The 13,241-nt window shown below is 42.1% G+C and overlaps 1 protein-coding gene across 1 annotated transcript; it reads left to right on the top strand.

Moving 5' to 3' along the window:
- The first annotated feature begins 664 nt into the window (after positions 1-664).
- CLDN12 (claudin 12) lies at positions 665-9,360 on the top strand. Its single transcript, XM_050311549.1, has 3 exons — positions 665-758; positions 3,223-3,290; positions 5,420-9,360. Exon 3 carries the CDS (start codon positions 5,442-5,444, stop codon positions 6,177-6,179), a length of 738 nt encoding a protein of 245 aa, XP_050167506.1. The 5' UTR covers positions 665-758; positions 3,223-3,290; positions 5,420-5,441; the 3' UTR covers positions 6,180-9,360.
- Positions 9,361-13,241: the final 3,881 nt, after the last annotated feature.

The following is a 13,241-nucleotide window of genomic DNA, read 5'->3' as shown; positions in this document are numbered from 1 at the left end:
AAAGATCCCTGTGCTGCAAGATGCTCCCACAGCCATCCCTCTAGGCACCCTCATCCCTGATTCCAGCATGTGTTTGCACTGAAATTCCAGCAATTGCTCCTCACAAGAGGAGCTCTCTGCGAGAGCGCAGACATCAGTGCCCGTTGGCTTTGGCTGCCCTCTGGCAGAGAAGTCCCCGGGAGCACAGGGCTTTGGGGCAGGAGACGGGCACCACGCTGGCAGCACTCGGGGTGGCGACAAGTGACTTGTCGAGGTGAGCGCGATGACAAGCGCTGCCTTCCACCTCTGCCCTCTCGCAGCCGCAGCTGCTCTCTTAGTCGGAAATAACTTTTTTTTTTTTTTTGGTCAGGCTTTGTGAACACTGGTGTTAATCTCACACGCAACCGAGGGAGTGGGGGTGTGTTTAAAAAAAAAAGAACCAGCTTGGTTTGAACGGCGCTGGCCGCTTTGGGCAGTAGCTGAGTGCCGTAGTCAGGTTCCTCTGGCTGCGGACAGCTGGCGTATTGGCAGACTATGTTTCAGAGCACCGGCTGTCCCAGGCAGGGGCCGGGAGGTGCCTCCCGTCCCGCTCGCAGGCGGACACAGGGCGGGACGCTGAGGGGCCGCCGGGAGCTGCGGTGCCGGCCGGGCCCGCACTGCGCCGGCGCCGCCGCCCCGCCCCACAACGCCGCGCGCGGCCGCGGCCTCCCCAGAGCCGGGCGGGAGCGGCGGCGCCGGGGCCGGCGGCGGGCACAGAGCCTCGGCCGGGCGGCGGGAAGGTGAGCGGCGACACCGCGGGGAACCTGCCCGGGGCCAAGGCCCGGGGCATCCCGATCACCGCGGCCTTTCCCGGTTCCCCCTGCGAGTCCGGCATCACAGTGCGGCAGGCTCCGAGCGCTCCCGCGGGCGGGGGTCGGGGGCGCTCCTCGGGCGGGCTCCGTGTGTTCTCTTTCTGCTCTTTCCAGATCAGTCGGTACAATAATTACCTGTGTTCCAGGTTTTTCTTGGAAGTCCTAATCTATTGGCTAGGATTGTTAGTTCTAACCCAGTACATCTGGATTTAATATTAAAAGGAGTTTTGTAGAATTGGAACTGCGTGATTGATTTCCAGAAGAAAAAAAAAAAAACAACAACAAAACCAAATGAGTGGTGGCACTGGATCTGAAGCAGTTCCTTCCAGTTACTTTGAAACAGGAGAGCTGTTGGCCTTTAGGTTTTGGTGACCAGTTATCCAAAACTCATAGTAAATCTTAAACTGCTGATGCTGTTGTGGATAGTTAGAGAGCCCATCTGCTTATAAATTGTGTTTATCAGTTATATTGTGACTTGTCTTCTATAGGGCTTTACAGAACAGCAGTGGCTCGCAGACCGCGGTCTTCTCAAGGCCATGCAAGGGAACAGAGCTGGTTTTACTCACCTCTGAATTACATCTCTAGTAAATGTCCTTTTGTTTTCTTTGCTTCATTTTTTTCTCTTGTGGGCCATTAAGATCTATCAGTTTTTAACCAGCTTCAGCTGGCATCTCTAGTTACAGCAACATGGATCGTTAGAGCAGAAGTCATGGTAAAATCTGTCCCTGAAACTGTATATATACAGTACAGCTGTAAAATCCTTGGGCCTAGAATCTGAGGCAAGGCAGGGTTTCATCTATCCTGGCCAAAGTGTGCTTTCTTCTCTTGGACAGCTAGTTCAGAAGTGGCTGAGGTTGTTCAGCACCGCCAGTGATAGACAGTAAAATCAGATGGACTAAACAGACAGAGGAAAAAAAACCTTAAATGTCTACAGAAATTGGTGGCTTTCTGAGTTGAGTACTGTGGAATATTTACATAGCTGCTCTATATCTGTTTATTACAACAGCTGGTGGCCACAGGTTTCATCATTTCATGGGAGGGACTGCTGGGCTGGGCACAGCTCTTTCTGACAGCTTTGTTTGCCTGTACTAATTTTCTACTTAATTATGGTTGTTATGGTTGTTTATGGGTGTGAACCTGCTGAGGGAGGTCTGTGTGTTTATCTTGGCTTCAGTTGCTGGGAAGTGCGCAGAGAGCTTGAAAATTAGTCAGTGATGTTAGTGAACAAAGCTGCTGCTCCAAGCTGTGCAGTCATACTTTTCCGTTTTTGATATCCAAACTTAAAAAAAAAAAAAAAAAAGGGCACGCTATGTCTCCAAATGCAGTGGAACGTGCTGATGCAGTTAGTTTTCCCAAACTGCTTCTTGGCTTGATGAACCTGGCAGTGGGAATCCCAAGGGATGCTTAGTTTGATTGTGTCTGCATTTTCTGTGTATTATATGCCATAGGAATTCATATTGGAGGGCTTCAGATTTGGAGATTACTCTCTCAGTGAAAAAATTAAGATGCATGAGTGTGTGCTGTAAGTTCTTATTCTTGGCTAGATAGTTTGATAGCAGAATTTCTTTGATGCTGCGCCCCAGGAGCCTACGTGTATATGAATTTTATAATATTTCATGTTTTGATATAGGTAATTTAGAATATGTCTTTGTACGGGTTAGTCCAGCAAGCTCACCTTTACGTTGTAGCATTTAACAGTCACGTAATGACACACTTGTAGGTCTGATGCTTGCAGTGGAAAAGGGATTTTAGTATTATGCCTGCAGAGTTGCTCTTGGGACTTAGATGTGGGGTTAAAGAGAATCCACAAGAGGATCCTTTCTCTTCTATGGAAAAGCTGGACGGCCATTGAAAAGACATCATATGTGTTTCCTGTCTTATATTTCCTGTCTTATATTTCCTTGAAACCTTTGTGTAGAAACCAGGAAGGAATAGAGGACCACAAGTTTATAAACAATTTAGAGCCTGTGTTTTGTTTTCTGACATTAAATAATCATTGCACCTCTTCCTCCCTGCTGGTTAAGCACAGCCTTGAACCTAACATCTGAAATAATCATTCTGTGTGATTTTTACATGGATTTTTCTGCTAGAAACATAAAATTTAGAGTGTGAATATCTGTGTTCCTCAGAACACCATAAGAAAGGGAGTTTTATGATCCTTTCTTATCTCGTAAGACAAGTAGGTAGAAAACAAGCTCTGGGGAAAAAAAAGGAAGAAAAATAAAGTAGTTTGAGTTTTGTTTTTTAAATAAGAGGAAATTGTAGCAAGGTGATGGAGTTGACCTCATGCAAGCATGTCTGATATTCCTAATCTCTCAACTGCAGTGTAAACACTGTTGCTAAAATTGTGTGAGACAAATGTGATGCTGACTTTCTTTTTTCTATTTCTTAGATGCAGTAAGACCTTTTTTCCTACTTCTAAAAGTTGCTGAGATTTCTCTTAATTTGGACACTCTGCTGGTAAGTACTGGATCCATTTAAGACAACATCAGTTTTGTTACTGTCTTAATCAGGGATCTGTAAATGCAGCTATATATACTATATACAGCCAGCAGTATTTGTAAGATGGGACAAGTCTCACCTGATGTGGGGATCATAGATAACTTACTTATTTGCAGTAATTTACTATTGTAAATGAATTTTCAGAAGCAGTGGGTTTCTGAAGCTGCTCAGTCATGTGTTTATTCCAGCTGCTTCTCATAGAGCTCTGTCTTGGAGAATGCCCTGTCTGCAGGGCATTCCTACCTGAAAGTTTTATCCAGGTAAAGGCAAGCTCTTTATGGAAAATCAAAAGTATCAAGCTTGAGGAGAACAAAATCTGATGCTATATTAGATTTACGCCTCAAGCTCATTTGTTATAAGTTCAATTTTCTTGCAAGTTGATTGTGTTGACCTTACTGAAGCTGAGATTAAGCATAATATTAAATCAATTATGATGGCAGTAATTCTCAGGTCCCCCTACCCAGGGGTTATCCTGCTAATGACCCACCATCTGAAGAAGCTACTGTCATGAGAACAGTGGCTTGTCCACACTCAGCTACTCTTAGCAACAACATAATGCCATCTTTTTGATGAATAAGGTACATTTTTAGCATAAATGTTCTTGTCATTATTTCTTTTCGCTTCAGTGCTTCTAAAGAAGAGTATGATCAGCACTTAAGTGGTGCCTTCAATCAATTGCAATCCTTTAGGGTTAGGTGGCGTAAAATAAATTACTAATAGTTTCTTACGAAACAAATTAGACTTCATTTTTTGTCTTTAAATAATCAATAGAATGTTGGCTATCTATATGGCTTGTTTTTAATCTGTTTCCAGTATACATGGGAATTCCTTATCTGAAAACTGGAACTCCCTGGCCATTTGATGTTTGCAGACGTAGAAGGAGAGGGGGGGATCAGATTCAGTTTCCTCTTTGGCTGCAGCCATTTCTGTAACCTTTCTGCAATACAGATACTCAGTTACTTGTATATGTGTTAGGTAAAACTTCTCGTACCTAAAGTGTTTTATGACTTTAGACAAATACGCACCTTGCAGTATAATGATTCAGAAGACATTTCAGGAGGAGTTTATAACAATTTGCAAAGCATCTGCTCATTTTTAGGTACTGTAATTCTTAGTGTCCAGCTTCAAGTACACTTTGGGGTGAATGCTCAGTGCCTATTATGAATTAGGCTTCTTTAAAGTGTCTTGAGCTTGCAGAGAAGGGATAACTTGAGTCTTTTTTTTGTTTAGTTTCCTTTGTTGTTTGGTTTTTGAAGACCCATCATTGAGACTGTTTCCCAAGATCTCTGCAGGCAAGGACTGCAGATACTAGGGGCCAATACTAGGGACACAGACAGTGGTTATATTGAAAAGGAAGCAGTATTCTTCAACACTTGGTCTGAAGAGGGAAAGGTGAAAAGTTGCCTGCTTTCTGTAATTGTTTGTATGCTTGGACAGTTGGTTTCGAAAGGCAAAAGTAGTGTGGAAGAACTGTCAGTTGCTTTTGAAAAATTCATAGTAAATTCCTCAGTGGAGCCTCCACCACTAGCTCACAGCTCTCTCAACAGTTTGGCCTATATAAAATGTGTATAGCTGCCTACATATGCATTCCGTGCCAGTCTAATGATGCAGGTTTTAGGCAGCTCCCTTTTACTCACATGGCAGCGTGGTAGAACTGATGTACTCTGATACTACATCTGGGCTGAAGAGAGGGAGCTGCCAGCTGAGGACAGGTGAACTTAAATCAGGCTCACTCAGTGATAGACCTTCTTCACCTGGACTCCGTGACAAAGTCCATGCAGTGACAGAGGGTGAAAGGCTGCGTAGACTTGCACATTGAAATGTGCTCCTTTTTCATCTTGAACACAGTGAATGTAGCAGTCTGTCAGCTGAGCAGTCACAACAGTGTGAAATAATCTGACGTTTCATTAAAGCATGAATGTGGTAGTGTTACTGCTAAGTGTGTCAGACAAAGAAGGTGCCACAGAGTTAGTGCCTATCAGCTGCCATGTAAGTTTATTAACCTGCCACTAGTCAACTGTAGTTCGTCCTGTGTCCATAAGCTTTCACCCACTGATTTTCTTTTATATTTTTCTTTTTAATTGCAGGAAACAACTTCTGTGGGCAAACATGGGTTGCCGGGATGTTCATGCAGCGACTGTACTGGCCTTCCTCAGTGGAACAGCCTCAGTAGCCGGACTCCTTGCAGCAGTTCTTCTTCCAAACTGGAGGCAAATGAGACTGTACACATACAACAAGAATGAGAGGAATGTGACCGTTTACACTGGACTCTGGATTAAGTGTGCTCGTTTTGATGGGAGCAGAGACTGTGTGATCTATGACCCACAGTGGTACACTGCTGTCGATCAGCTGGATTTGCGTGTTCTGCAGTTTGCCCTTCCTCTGAGTATGTTTACTGCTGTTTCAGCTCTGTTTCTCTGCATGATTGGCATGTGTAACACAGCCTTTGTATCCACCGTGCCAAACGTCAAATTGGCCAAATGCCTTGTGAACAGTGCAGGCTGCCACCTCGTGGCTGGCCTCTTGTTCTTGCTTGCCTGCGCCATTTGTCTCACTCCGTCCATCTGGGTCATTTTTTATAACAATTATCTGAACAGAAAATACGAGCCTGTCTTTAGCTTTGACATCTCTGTGTTTATTGCCATTGCCAGCGCCGGCGGTCTGTTCTTCACCTCCATCCTGCTGTTCCTGTGGTACTGTGCATGCAAAAGCCTCCCTTCCCCGTTCTGGCAGCCCCTGTATTCCCACGCCCCCAGTATGCACAGCTATGCCTCGCAGCCCTACTCCACACGCTCCCGCCTCTCTGCTGTAGAACTTGACATTCCTGTTGTGACACATTCATCTTAAGGAGACAAAGTCTTGGAAGCTGAGCTCCTGTGCTCATTCAAACCATGAAAATTGCAGGCTTGATTCTCTCTGCTGCCCTGCACTGAGCGTAATCCTTTTTAAGGTCAAGTTTCCCAGGGCGCAAAGCAATGGAGATCCAAATTCAGCAAGTTCGTTGCTGTTCTGGTCTGTTTGTTACTTCTTGAACAACTTGGTTTTTTGGGGGTTTTATTTCTTTTTTTTAACTCTGAGCTCACTACAGACGAAATTGCTGCTAATGCTGGGACAGTACACTAACAATAGTATGGGTCCATCGTTTTGTCTACTGACATCAAAGCAGGTTTGAAACCCTTAGATATTTGATAAGCTATTACTAGATGCTGATCCTGTTGTAAATCCCTTGCACCCATGTATTATCCAGATGCAGGCAGTGGAACTGAGTGCAGGAGATTCACCGACTCTCCTGTTCATCTAGACACACATATTTTATGATGTGGTGTCTGAAAAGGGTATTTGGCAGACTAATTCACTTCTGTGCATTGTTCTTTGTTTTTCACTGCACACAAAAAGCTACTTGCTTAGGAACTTCTCTAGCAGAATTAATGCCAAATTACCCTTTATTTTTGAAGTAGCCATCAGAAGGAATAAAATTGATTTAACTAAGAATGTTGGTTTTTGTGCTGTAATAGCATTTTGTGAATTACTGGAGGCTAGAAATTTTTTGCCAATTTTATTTCTAGTCTGTTTTTTATAAGTTAGCAAATTCATTAGATCTATTTTGTGATTAAAACAAAAAACACTACTATTTAAGAATTCTGTTTAGAAGCTTGAATGTTTTATTTGAAGGCCTTCTTAAAAATGGATTTTCAAGTAGGACATAAAGTGTTCAGTTCTGGAGAGAAATGTCACTACAAAATGGATTAGGAAAGCCATGAAGAATTCTGAAGGCTATGGAAGATTCTTTTGGAACACTTTACACAAGCTATAACAACATCTCTCTAGGAAGGGGATTATATCCCTGAGGAGATATTTTTAAATCTAGTTTTTTTTTTTTTTTTAAATGTATATACAAGTAGCAATGAGCTTGTGTGTTTTTCAGAGTTGATCTTTATGGTTGTTGGACTTTTCATGCTGTTACTTATTTAATTAGTGATTAAGGCTTTATCTTTTCAGCCTTGTTCTTCAGCACCTTTCAAATTCAGCTATTTTAAAATCCAGTTATTTCCTCTACTGCCACCTCTCAACTGCCAAAAGTTTCCCATCCCTATTTTCTGTAAGATGAGGTTTTGAATAACTTGTGAGCTTCACCTTGTAGCTCTGCAAGGATGAGGAAGGACTGTAAATTCCCAGCCTAGGATGTCTTTAAATCACTTCTTTCCTTCTAAAATACAGAGTGGCAGGTGAGCCCTAACGATCAGAGCTCTGCAATGTGGGCTTTGAAATTACTTGGAAATTTGATGACAGTGAGTTGAAGAGTGCTATAATTAAGGCAAGTATTTGATTCTCTCAGATTTTGGCAAATTGGGATCTTATGTTTAAGATGTCATCCCAGTAAGGAAAGTTGTTTTGATTGGTGGCATTCTGGAGCTTAGTGGATATTTGCATTTCATTAATTCCAGAATAAATTTGCTTTTCTAAAAAAAAAATCAAGTTCTTTAATTCCAGTTCTGAAAAATCATCCAAGGTCCTGAAAATCAGTTAGTTTCCTCTTCTAGGTATTAGAAATGGGAACAAATACTGTGCTGGGCAAATCTTGTTCTGTTAAATAACAGTATGTTAAGAGGAATCATTGTGATTTAGCTGATAGACCTCAGACTTCAGTGGATTGAGGGAGGAAGCTGATCTCTGTCATATTCTCAGCATAGTCAGTGAAAAGACAGTCCTTTTCTGCAGAGTGCTTGATTAAATTGCAGTCTGTAGATGATAAAGAATACTTAAAGAAATAGGCCTCTAAAGTTACATGAGTTTAATATCCTCTTAGGTTTACAAGGTATGAGAGTATGAAGGATCTTTTTTCTTTTGTATAATGATGTGCAAGACAGCTTTTTTTCTTCAGAACTGAGCTTTGCTTTACTGTTACTCTCATTGTCCAGCCATAGATACCATTGCTGTTTTAGCTGCCCATATCCTTGGAGGCTTTGTAAGGTCAAAGCAAGGGGGCCACGGGTTTATGATTTCACAGCAGCTTGCTTCCCCATCACTTCAGTGTCTTTTCTTCTTTGTGCCTTGCTGAAGTTATGAGTTGGTCAGTAAATGTTACTTTACTGTCAGTGTCTGATAGCTTTTTGAGCCTGAATTTACAAAGCATTTTGATCATTTTGGAGAGATGATCAATATATTTCTTGGTGATTTTAAAATGAGCTGAATCTTCAGCATCTCCAGAACAAGAATGGCATCCTGGCAAACTGTTTTCTACAAGAATGTAAGTAAATGCAGCCAGTGTTGTTTTCTGTGCACTTTAATAGCAGGTGTCTCTGACAGCTCTTTTGTATTCTGACTTTGGTTTTTATGCACAAAACTTTCAATGAGTATTTACTGCTGCCTAAGCTGATAACTTGTTGCTTTGAAAATTGTGTCTTTCCAAAAGCCTGAGATGAATGATTTATGGAAAGCACAGATCCAGAAGTTATTGGATTCCAGTGTAGGTCCCAGCAAAAAGACTGTTGAATCACGTTGTATCACCAAAGCACGGCTGAGTTTCTTTCAACAGTGTTGTTAATGTGAGTTTCTGCTGGATCCTAAGTGAAGTTATCTGGAAGTGCTGTGCTGTATTTTCTTTGTTACAGAAAGAGGTGGCCAACCTGTGACACTTGAGCCAGCTTTCTCTTGCTAAGGTTGCCACTGTGCCCAGCTCCAGGGCTGGGGAGTGACAGGCCTTCCTGTTTGGAAGAGAACGACACATGTATCCTGCATGTGTCTGCCAGGGAACAAACAGCCTCTGGGGAGCAGTTAGCAACCCCTTCTTCTGACCAGCTGCCCCTTCCTGAGCACTCTGCTGAGTGCAGGACAAGCACTCTGGGTCTTGAACACAGATTTTAATTTGTGGCTCATGCAGTCAAAGGTTGGGTGCTCTGGGATTACAGGAACCTGTATTTTTTCAAGTAATTCCTGTCCAACTTCTTAAATTGTGTTTAGTTACAGTGTTGGTTCTTTTTATGTGAAACAGAAGATATGTATTTTTAATAAAACAGTCTCATACAGATGCAGTTTGTGTTGATTAATTTTGTGGAAAATGGTAACTGCTAGAATATGAAAGACTTTACCTGTTTTAAAAATGATCACCAGATGCCTTAACTGGTTTAAAATGTTGTGCATACTGCATTTTAACTCCCTAATTTTATAGAACTCCTTTAAACAAAACAAAATAATTTTAAGAAGCACCAAAAACCGCAAACAAACCCATCTAAAAGCTTGACTGATATTTCTAATTTCACTTTACTGTAAGCCAGTCCTAAGAAGTTCCAGCATCCCTTGCCCCTTTAAAAGGACAAGATTGATTTCCCTTAGTCTAGAGGATTCCCTTTCTCTGCCTGTGGCCAGAGTGTGGCCTGGGGGCCAGGATATGACCCAGCCCCACAAAGAGCCAGAGTATCAGCGTGGCACAGCAAAGAGCACAGTCCTCACCCTGTGCCCAAAGCCCCATCTTCTCCCCGTGTCAATTGTGCCACTTAACCAGTCCATCTTGCTAACCCAGCTGAAAACTTCCACGCTGGGATAATATTTCCAGGGACTGATGAGATTCATGTTGTGTTAGTGTCACACTGGAGGGGGATTGTGGCATAAGCCATGCTCCTGCCCTTCCCTTTGCTGTGCCAGCTGTGCTGTCAGCTGGAGAAGGTGCTGCTGCCCGGACACGTGAAGGTTGTTTGGGCATTCCAAGGACTTGCAACAGTCCAGAGCAAGGGGGATAGTTCATGATGCTTCACTTCTGTTGTGTGCTGCTTCTGGCAACTGCAGCTCAGCAGCACCACAGTTACTCAGTACTGAGCCTTTCCTCACTGTTACGGGGCAAAGTAACAGTGTTAGAGTGTTAGAAATGCTGATGCCGTAGTGCAAGTTCACAAAACCTGAATTATTTATGCAGAATGGAGTGAGGCTTGCTGGTAATTCCTCTGGATTTTTAGTCTTCTAACCTGGCATTCTAGGAGGTTGGGTTTTTATCTGCTTGGGAAAGTAATGGTTATATGAGCTGTCATGGAGTCAGCACGGTATAAAGCAGTTGTCAGTACCAAAACTCACTTGGGGGTGAAAAAATGATTTTATAGTCTTCTTCATTTCCTTCTTTGCTGTCCCTTTCAGACAGGCCTCCTATCTCTATGAGCTGATATAAATTTAGGGTCTAGTTGGATGTTGATATTAAATACTGGGATGCAGAGAGCTCGGTTTCTCCCAAAATGTGAGAATGCCTCACTTTTTAAAATTCCTAATTAAAATTCCTAAAAAACTACCCCACTTATTTGTGCTCATTGAAAACAAATCTCTTGCCTGTTTTTTTCCCTTGTTTTATTTCACAGGACTGGAGTCACATGTGGTTCATCAGGTATGTAATGTTACTTATCCCTTCTTGTATCTACTGAGCAGGCAGGTAACGCACCTCAGAAACAGCATAAGCTTTTTTTTATATGTTTTTTGTTCCACTGCATTCATTCTTGATGAATACTGCTGCATCAGAGGGACATACAGAAGCCTTATCAGAAGGTAGTTTCTGATGTCAAAACTGCTTTTTATCTGTATTCTAAACAGTCAATTTGCTTATTCAGGTATTAGACTGTAGGTATGGGAGCTTTGTCTTTTGGGTGTGGCAGATGCAAGGAGTTTTAACAGCTGAGCACAGGGCAGCAGCAGTTGTGCGGAGCTGTAGGGCAGGAATGATTGACTGTTTTGAGGAGAGAGAACAGACAGCTGGACTTCAAGAGTAATTAAAGCTCAAAATATTTGAATAAGCTTTACTCAGCACCAGACTCCCAGAAGGTTATAAGCAAACTTTGAAAACACAGCATAAAAGTACTGCCCAAGGAGTATGTGTCCTTGGGGACCACAGATGTTGACCAAGTGCTCAGCACCACTTTCTAGCTATATGCCATGCCAGAAGATGCTATTTAGTCACCACTGCCAAGGCTGGCATTTTAGCACCAAAGCCTGGTGCTCTTCAGTCCCTCTGTGATCTCACCACCCCAAATTACAGACCTTCCACCAGTCAGAGGGGTCTGTAACCATTGATATTGCACTAGTTTTCTTCCCAAACCCACAACATATTTATAAATAAATATGTAAGATCACTTACAAAATCATATTGGACTTTAAATAAATACTAGTAGTTATGTCAAAAGTAGGTTGTTTCCTAAACCAGGTCCTGGTACTGCAGACACTTTCTGACCTAGTATTCAAAAGGCTTCAGCATGTGCTTTTTGTTTTTTTTTAATGGACTTAAACAGATGTAAATATATTCTGCTACCAGAAGATGAAATCATGTCTTATTGCTCCTTTTGCTATTTATCTTCTCTGCTTATTTAGTTTTCAGCCCCCCAGGTGGCTAATTTAGTCTGCCTCCTGGTCACAAGTGCAACTGCCAACACAAATCTGGAAGTAGAAGGGCAAGATGGCAGCTTTAGGTTGATTCTTCATGAATCCTTACTTTGATGCCTTTGTTTTCTCACTTAAAGAGCAATTTGCATAAGAAAGACTCTGTTAATTTGAAAAATTTTTAATGTGGTTTGTGTTTACTAATTGTCGAAGCTGTTGAAAAATACTGCATTTGGAGAAAAATGTTGAACATTTATTAGCAAGGCAAAAAAATAATGTTTCAAAACATTTCAAAGTTTTTCCTCTTCAATTCATCCTAATTCACTTAGGAAAAGATAGTATGGCAAGGAAAAGAGGTAGTGAAGCACAAAATTTCTGAATTTGAAGATTATACTGCTTTAGATTATGTACATATGAAGAAATCTCAACTGCTAATGATATTAGTAAGACAAGAGGTAATTTTTAATCGATTATTAGTGCCAGATATTAAGATATTTGCATTAGCTTATAGGTTGTATGGGAATGGTTTAGTGTTATCTGTAGAGACTCAGAACCAGGGGTTACTATTATTTCACTGTTTTGACTCAAGTCAGCAACAATAAAATGCTCAGGTTTTTTCTGTTGTTGTGCTAAGATGTTCTATAGACAGGTTGAACTTCCTGGCAAAAGTATCATCTTGGGAAGCATCTGAAAAGTAATTGCATTCTCACAAAATGGGCTTAGTGGAGGGCATGTTTTTACTGTACAGCTTCAGATCAATCAGACTGCACAAATTTAGCTGCCTTCTGTTGCTGACTATTCTGCTTGATTCAATTATACATCTCCCAGGAAAGGCCTTGAGAATAAGGAGCCTAGTCATCAAAAAAACATATTCACCTTTCTGCTCTTTGTTAGGCTTGTGGTGCGGTCACTTTCAGGTCTCACTTGCTATCTGCAACTCGGACTAAATGGTGCTGACCTCCTCAGCTGCAGAGGTGAGGACATCTCCCTTACAAATAATTGGGAAAGTCAGCCTAACAGCTGGGAAAGAGCTGGCTCTGCAAGCTTGGGGGCACTCAGGCAGTCACAGCACATGAGGTTTCTGGCACTGCGGCTTAGCAAATACCGCGGTGCTGGTGGGGCTCTCAGCAGTTCCTGCGTCAGCTGCTGCTGCGTTATGGAGTTCAGCGTTCATTAAGGTACAGCAGTTCCAGTTAGTTTGCATGTACGCTGTCAAACACCGTGTGGCTGCACCTTAATTAACCAAGGAGTTATGAGAAGCCTGAGAACCACTAATCTTGATGGCTGATGCCTCACTTGAGAAGTCCTCTGAGAGCTGTAATTCTCTCTGGCTCTCAGTGTTAATCTGCTTAGAGCTGCTGTAGAAGATCTTGAACAGAATAGAATGGCAGAACAGAATTTGCTTGGAGTAGATTTCGCTACTCATGGTAAGATTCAAACACATCACAAGGACTTCTTGGTTTAAAACCCAGGAAAAGAACTCAAAAAGGTTAGATAGATAACATGAAAACAACATAATTTGATGAAATACGCCCCTGAGCTGCTCATGTATGCATGCTA

This window comes from Myiozetetes cayanensis, unplaced genomic scaffold (assembly GCF_022539395.1).
Source record: "Myiozetetes cayanensis isolate MyiCay16 unplaced genomic scaffold, myiCay2020 scf1, whole genome shotgun sequence".
Lineage (NCBI taxonomy): Eukaryota > Metazoa > Chordata > Aves > Passeriformes > Tyrannidae > Myiozetetes > Myiozetetes cayanensis.
The sequence above is the reverse complement of the archived record's forward strand: the minus strand, read 5'-3'. Positions and strand labels throughout refer to the sequence as shown.